This window comes from Lampris incognitus, chromosome 5 (genome assembly GCF_029633865.1).
Source record: "Lampris incognitus isolate fLamInc1 chromosome 5, fLamInc1.hap2, whole genome shotgun sequence".
NCBI classification, from domain to species: Eukaryota; Metazoa; Chordata; class Actinopteri; order Lampriformes; family Lampridae; genus Lampris; species Lampris incognitus.
Genome location: NC_079215.1, coordinates 31456513 through 31464739, shown reverse-complemented (window position 1 = coordinate 31464739; position 8227 = coordinate 31456513). Strand labels below are relative to the sequence as shown.

The window sequence follows — 8227 nt, the reverse complement described above, 5'->3', positions numbered from 1 at the left end:
TATTTGTATATGAAACTGGTTGTTGGTTTCTGTCATTATGCCACTGTATTGTTTATAATGGTGGGGATGCCTGCACAGTTTAGACTCATTTCATCACTCAGTTGAGTGATGAAATGAAACTATCAATAAACATACCAGATGAATTGATTCAACCTTCTTTTCTTACCTGGATTATTGAGCATGCATCAATATATAAACAATAATCAACGGTAAATTGTCTTCACTATACTCTTCACTCACCTAGTAGAAGACCTGGGCAGATGACATGTAACTATCAAACATGTTTCATGATGTCCCGTCAGTCAAAAAGCAGTTCAAAGCGGTAACGAATGGATCTGCTAACCCTTCAAACTACCAGATAATCACTGCCAATCATCGGTCCTGAGAAGCCTCAATATAAGGTTTTCCCCCCAGATTGTTGGGAGTGGCTGATGACGGGACAGATCAGCCAAATTTATTCTCTAATGTGGGTTAAAATTAAGTAATCACTCTGAATATACCCCTTGAAATAAAAAGCTTTTGGTTAGGCGATGCAGTTCTAGGAACCTGCTAAATTTAATGAGTCACCAAGTGTTTAATACATCCTCAATATTAGTCATTAACAAGAATTAAAGTCAATATAGCCCAAAGACAAATGACAAGTACACACAGACCCAACATCTTAGCATATAAAGTGTTCTTTCTAAAACTGGAAAAAGCACAATCGGGCTAAGAAAGGAACAGAGTTTGATGTAAAAAAAAAAAATCCCCTGACGTTGGACTTTTTCCTCACCTGTGGAAGTGCTCCGTAGTTCCAAATGTAACCTTTGTGAGGAAACACATTGGCCACAAATCGCAGTTTGCCTTTCTTTACATCTTGTTTGATGGGGTTCAGTGGTTCTTTTGTTGCAATCTAGTGCAGCAATAATGAACAAATCACAACATTAGATAAAACAAGCTAATGTCACCTCGTCTTAAAGGCTACGGAGACCCTGATCTGAAATGTTTGGTTTCATACTACATTGCAATAGGATATGTGTGTAGCACTGAACTTGAAAACGATGGCCAGTGGTGGTGCAGGGAAAATCCGAGTTTCAGCCAGAGGAGCCTGCTCAACCAGACACTGTTGGAAAAAACGCCTTCCTGCATAATTTATGTTGTGCGTGGCAAGTTACCCAGGGTAAGTTTTTATAAGTCTATTCAATGGTGAGTAATGGAGTATGGTAACTACTTTTTCAAAGTGTTATGTACACTTTAGCATCATCTGGTTATCTAAGAATTCTCTTTTATTTTTGGTCATATTAGATACAATTTCCGTGGAATATATTATTTATCATAGCGCTTTTTTTTGGGGGGGGGGGGATTTTTCTCCCTTTTTCTCCCCAATTGTACCCGGCCAATTATCCCACTCTTCCGAGCCGTCCCAGTCTCTGCCCCACCCCCTCTGCCGATCCGGGGAGGGCTGCAGACTACCACCCTCCAATACATGTGGAGTCACGAGTCACTTCTTTTCACCTGACAGTGAGGAGTTTCGCCAGGAGGACGTAGAGCGTGGGGGGATCACGCTACTCCCCCCAGTTCCCCATCCCCCCTGAACAGGCACCCCGACTGACCAGAGGAGGCGCTAGTGCAGCGACCAGGACACATACCCGCATCCGACTTCCCACCCGCAGACATGGCCAATTGTGTCTGTAGGGACGCTCAACCAAGCCAGAGGTAACATGGGGATTTGAACCGGCGATCCCCGTGTCGGTATGTAAAAGAATAGACTGCTACGCTACCCGGATGCCCCCATAGCGCTTTTCTGTCTCAAACTCTCTCCATCTCCCCTCATCACTGGGTGTGATCCTGTAGAAAGTGCCAGATGACTGCAGACAGAGCGGTAAGTTTTTGTAAGTCACAAATAATGTCGCTCTAATGTTTTATAATATCATATCATAAACTATGTTGGAAATAAATGTAGCTACATAATTTAACCGTTTGTAGTTAATGTGTTATAGGGGGACTGGAAACAATACAACTTGGACAAACATTATTTTGACATTTTTTTAAGATTTAGGATGACAGAGATCTCTGTATCATACACATTGCCCTGTGGCTGAAGAAATGTTAAGCTAAAACTTGGCACACTGCAGATAGATTAGTGAAAAAATGTAATTTTGGCTTTCCAATACCTTTAGAAGTAAGATTGGAAGTATTTTTTTTAATTTCATTTATAAAAAGCACTTGCTTGCAATGTTTTATGCTAAGTGATAAAATTAGGAGCAAAGAGTTGCAACTCAACAGATATTCAAGTGTACTTACCTCCATTTTAGCATTTGACCATCGGGGTACCTCCACAACCATGTTGAACACCATCTGAAATTAAAATACTGAAGAAAATTTACATGCAATTTGGGCTAAACTTTTCCAACTACTACATTTTTTATGATGTTTATTTATTTTGAGTTTGACATTACCTCACTCTTCTTAAGTTTTTTAGGTGGCACATCATACTCCTATTGCAAAACAAAAGCAATCATCAAATGACAAGAGGTTGAGCCAGACCGAAGGTTTAGTATTATGCTGAACCAAGTTTTACTAGACAGGTACATTACATAGGCTCCCCAGCAGATAAAGGAGAAAAATGAATCAAAATTGAAATAAAAGCAGAATCTATGTCACCCCCAGGCCACTACCCCTCTCCACCTCCAGCAGAGTGCTGCATACACTCCACCCTGGAGCAGATACAGAATATTGCTTTGTGCAACATGACGCAACCCACATTGGCGCCAAGGTGAAAGTATTATTTTTTGCAGTCAATGACAGACGGTGTCTATACCATAAAGTGATGTTGAGTGAGGAGGAGGTAGAGTGGAACAGATAGTGACTACTGTGGCATTATATCAGCGGGCAGCAGACTGTGCAAAAACGTGTAGCTCCAGAGGTGGCCAACATCTAAATGGACCAGATGTTGAGCTACACCCATTAATAGGCAGCAGCTGCAACCATAAAAACACACACCAGTCTCTCTTTTTCAAGCCAGATTTGTATTTATTTTGTGTGCATGACTGATCTTTATAGGAGATTGAACATATAGGCCTGTAACTGAGTATGTTAGTCAGCTTACCCTTACCATCTATGTACACTCTAGCTACCTTATCGCCGGTTATCCCCCTAGCAGTGCAACATATCTGCACAACATTTCTGTGTGCAATTTCTCTTGAATCATAACCTCCATTATCCAGTCTTGTGAATAAGAACAAATAAAAATTGGCAACAATAACAAAATCAACTTAAAGGTAGCGAATACATTGCACATCTGAGATATTACACATAGAACCTCTTAAGACTGGTTGTTTTTCTGTATTATCCGGCAACATACACTAATCCTTGGGGTATAAATTATTTGTCCTGAATGTTTATGAGGGATTGGGTGGGCTTGACCTATTTGGAAGAAGCCATTTTATGACCCAAACGCTGAATAAAGGGCACATTTGCAGACCAGAAGGAAAATTGATTGACTAGAAGTTCTGTTCCGGCTTCCACCATATCTTTTGACCTAACAAGAGTATGCCGGCCAGGTAAAAGGAGAGTATCTTATATATTGTATACCTTTAATTATTACATTTCAGGCAGTTCAGACTTTTACCACACAAGACCATTTTATCAATAGAGGAGAACTCTGAAACCAGCAGCATCATAATATTTACCTGTTCTGTGTCTGCAAAAAGTGGAATGTCATGGAAGGGAGAAATGTATTTTCCTTCAGATGTTTCTGAAAAAAAAAGAAAAAAATCCCTTGAAAACCCCAAACTCAAAATGTTTCACATAATAAAGTGGGAAATCCAACTCAGCTTGTTCATAATAAGGCTGTGTCTTGAAAATCATACATATTTACAAGACATGCAAAAACTAATGTAGCATTATTTGCAGTTTAGGTTATTACATATGAAGATAAACAAATGTTAAAAATGGGACCATAACATACACCTTAAACAGAACTCTACCCCTTTAATATTAATGCCATGTACTTAACTAGATTTAAAATACAGCTCTACCTTTAATCTTTTTATACTAAGAGTAAAATAGGTCAATGACCAAACAGTTAGTCATTGACCACTTGAACTTCGCTTCACTGCAAAAGTCTCAATTCGAGAGAGCAAGCCCATTTTTCTGAGTTGACATCCTGACATTTAATAGTTTTGTAGTTACAGAACAGTTTAACAGCTATTTTTCTCTGTCATTACACCTGTAACTTGTTGGGTTGTATTTTTTTTTCTTCCAAATGGGTTTTTGTGTTTTGATGACATTACTGACACTGGTCTATAATTGAAGAATGGACCACGATGCAGGACAGGTCTACAGCTTTTTCAACAAAGATTTGATGGTAAGGCTTTTTTGTGATGTGCTTCTTTGATTTTGCTCTCCTACCTCTAGATTTCAACCAGGATTTGCACTAAACTCTCATGCTGTTTTACCTGCCACCACCCCCACCCCAACAATTCCCTTCCTAAGAAAAACCATGGAAGTCAGGTGTCTCACTGGGCTGAGCAGACTTCTATGAAGCAATTCACTGCTTATCCAGGTAGACATTCATCCTGGCTTAACATTGGCTGGCAGGTTTCACACACATTTAATTGTTGCCACTCAAAATTCATGGCTTTTGCATGACTTCTCCATAAACCACTGCAACATTTACATGTACACATCTGCAACTTTATAATGTTGTAGCACTCATGACATTAATCCCAGCTAAGGAAATTTGTGATTTTGTCAATATCTGTGAAGAAAAACAATAAAGAGCATTCTGGCACTAAACTAATAGCAAATTATGGAAAAAGAAGTTGTGACTTTTCCCCAAGGCTTTAAATCAATATTTTTTTTCCACAATTTCCAAAATGCTTGTAGTATTTCCCAGATTTAAAGACTGTTCCAGGTTTTCCACGACTGGGGAAGTCCTGCTGGACAGGCCTTGCCTTTTCTCTACACAGGAACATCGAGCCGAACGTCGACAAAAAAACAAAAACATTGCCTGCTGGAATTTGCTCCGCTCGTCATCAAAAACACAGACACGGAACATTTTATTATCCGTTATGGTCCGATGGTAAATCTAACCTGCAGTGTGCAACATATTCAACGAAAGGCACAAAACACAATCGATTATAACTTCTATAACTAGTTAGGCTGCGATGCGCTCTCAGTCCATCAAAAACACAATGGGAGGCGGGTGGGGGATAGGGACCAAGAACTAGTGTGGGTGGGAGCGGGCTACTGTCAATTGTGTTCTAAGCAATTGTGTTCTATGCAAAACTGTTGTAGAGATTTGAAAAATAAAAATAATTTTAAAAAAAACCACACACACACAATGGGAACCTTTGAAGTTATTCCCAGAGTTGCGCTTCCGGTGTGGGAAGACGGTCGCGCGAATTCTCGTTGGCAGCGGCCTCACCCAGTGCCGGTGTCGGAAGATGGCAGTGCGAATTCACATTTGCGGCGGCCTCACCCAGTACCATCCATGCAGTCTTTGCCCACGTCTGCGTCCAAGTTTTGTCTTTCTTTGATGGCAGGGAGAGCTGGCGCTGGATGGGCTGGGAGAGCTGGGAAGGCTAAGCTAACTGCTAGCCCATGTAGACCGGCCGTTCAGATAACACCGAGGGCGGTCCTGGCAGCAGCCTCACCTGGCGTTGACTGTGGTGTTTTTGATGTCGTCCGTGAGGAGTGCGGGGAGGTGTTTCGAGGGTGTCTGGCTGGGAGAGCTGGTGCTGGATCGGCCGGGAGAGCTTGGTCTGCTTCGTCCGGTGGGCCCAGGGACCATGGCCCCCGCTTGGAGCTGCACCTGAGGAGGAAATGCCGAGGGCGGTCTGACAGGACGCGGAAGCGGGGCGAGCAAAGCTAACTGCTAGCCCATGCAGACGGCGGTTCCGACATTCAACCTGGACGTTCCCTTGGACAGAGATTTTTTTTTCTTGGATATATGTGTTAGCTTGGATATGTGTCTTCTTGTAGTTTTTGGGTGTGTTTTTGTCTTTGTGCTGTACTGCTGTGGGCTGGGGGAAACGGAATTTCGTTTCATTTCATAGGCTATACGCAAATGCATGAAGTGAAATGACAAATATAGTGTTCCTGATTCTGAGAGTTGAATCTGTTCATCTGGCCACGGTTCACCTGGATTTCTTTACCCGCGATTACTGAACATGCGTCAAAACGTTTGAAGTTATTTTGTTTAAATAGCTGCCAGACGTGTTTTATACTGATTAGTTTCAAGTTCCGAGTTATATGGCCATACTGTACCATTTATTGTTGAGCTTTTTCTTTTCCTTTCTACCTGGACAGGATGCACGAGACTCTGCCAGCTATGAGGCATGTGACAGCGTGACCGGAAGTGACAGTGACACGTGAAACGCTACTCCTTCCGCAACCTCGTTAGTAGTGACAAGCCGCCGACGGTCCCCCATGGCGAAACAGGCGAGATTCAATCGTTAAAATAAAATAAATAAATTACAGCAAGAATGCCACCAGCTGATGAAAAAATGCATGATGATCCCGATAAACGAATAAGAAAAGTGCAACATTTGCCCTTCGATGGTAAAGCGTCTGACGTGACCTCGATCAATCAATCAAGTTGCATTTTTATACCTCGACGCCGAAAGCGAACTGGCTAACCCGTAATAACCAGAGGACCTCAATGCTTAAGAGGCACTTGTACGAGCACCAGCATTGACTTACTAAAAAAGATCCTGTAGTCGGGGGAGTTCGGGTGTCCTCTCTCCTCCGTGTGATAATGGGCCATGTTTCTCAGATACAGGGGCAGACCTCTGGACTTAAAGAGAAGTTTTGTCTGAGAGGCTGGAGGTGGACGGAGTAACGACAGCACGTATCCGAACGAAGAGCGCAGCACTGGTCTCATTGTGACTATTTCAATTCATTCAGTTCTGCTTCCTGTGAACTTCCCCTTCCGAGCTGATTCGGCACTGTTATCATTCAACGAGTCTATTTAGCACTTCTGGATGGCGCCTTTCAAAATGAAATTGTCGACGACGTACATGTTAAAAAAAAAACAAAAAACATATGACGTGGAAGGAGGGAAGTGCCACAGAAAAAATAATTCGAAGGCATATCTTTATTAAAATATGATCGTTGTTCTGTGACGCTTGTTCTCTGACGCGTATATGTTGTTGCTCACTTTTAATTTGAAGGCAAAATCGTTTCACCGGAAATGTACTCTCTCACCCACTAACTTGATGGCGTTATCAAATTTCACTTCTGTATTCTTGCCACTGCACCGTGAAGGTCAACCTAGTTTTGCTCCAACCTACCTCGCTATAAGAAACCACGTAAGCTCTGGAAAAGCAACACTTTGCTTGATTTTATTTAACCCAAAAGTGACGGACGACGGAAATCAGGAGCTCATTTACAAAAACCAAGCAGGCCTGCATATAGTTTAACATAAGCACAAGGAATTGCTATATAGTTTTCCTGACACAAATGTAACAATTAATTCGGGCCAACTTATTCAACATGCCTAAATCTTGTTTCATTATTATTATTCTTTACTCTTAGTAAGCAGCTTGTCTGTACTTTGCCACTGAAAATGACAGTCACAGGTTCAGGATGAGACATTTCCACTGCATAAGGGACATCATTCTAATCTCGTTGGATGTTTCTTATTTTTATTCCTTTTCTGCAAGATTGAGTAAGGGATATAAAGACACCTTGGTGTTACTTTACCTTGCACCGATTTCTTTTATCCTTCAAGTAATATAGTCTCCATATATTTGTTTTGCATCTAATACCAACTGAAAGCAATCAGTTTTATACTAGTTCTGACAATGCATTAAGATAAAAATCCTGCATTTATCGTACAATAAATAGACCTTGCGCCAGCTGCCTTCGACCTATACTTTGTTGTTTGTTCAAGCAAAAGTTACACATGCTGTGCTGTATCAGGAGGCATGATAAAAGTCAGGCTCCCTGACATCTCCAAGTGCTCTCATGCCCCTGATAGAGACCATTGCTAAAATGGCTTTGATGTGACTTTTGGCGAACTGAAACAAATTCCCTTGATTTCCAATTACATGCTCCGTGTATTCCAACAAACTGGGAGCAAAGCTTTTGAGCAAGAGACGTGTCATTCAGTGGTTTTGACTGCCTCAACTCATGGGATAAGGTTGAACTGTGTGGACGTTTTTTTAATTTTATTTATTTTCCATTTCCCAATTTCCCCTCGGGGATGAATAAAGTATTCTGATTTTTACTCTCTAGGTTA

General features: G+C 41.4%; 1 protein-coding gene across 1 annotated transcript in view; it reads right to left on the bottom strand.

Moving 5' to 3' along the window:
* Window positions 1-7021, bottom strand: part of ppa2 (inorganic pyrophosphatase 2) — a 22179-nt gene extending 15158 nt beyond the window's left edge. Inside the window, exons 1-5 of the mRNA XM_056280084.1 lie at window positions 6688-7021; window positions 3672-3736; window positions 2439-2477; window positions 2284-2337; window positions 773-892 (exon numbers count right to left, since the gene is read on the bottom strand). Coding sequence (XP_056136059.1) covers window positions 773-892; window positions 2284-2337; window positions 2439-2477; window positions 3672-3736; window positions 6688-6868 — 459 coding nt within the window. The 5' untranslated portion in view covers window positions 6869-7021. The remainder of the gene's footprint in view (window positions 1-772; window positions 893-2283; window positions 2338-2438; window positions 2478-3671; window positions 3737-6687) is intronic.
* Between the last annotated feature and the right edge of the window lie 1206 nt (window positions 7022-8227).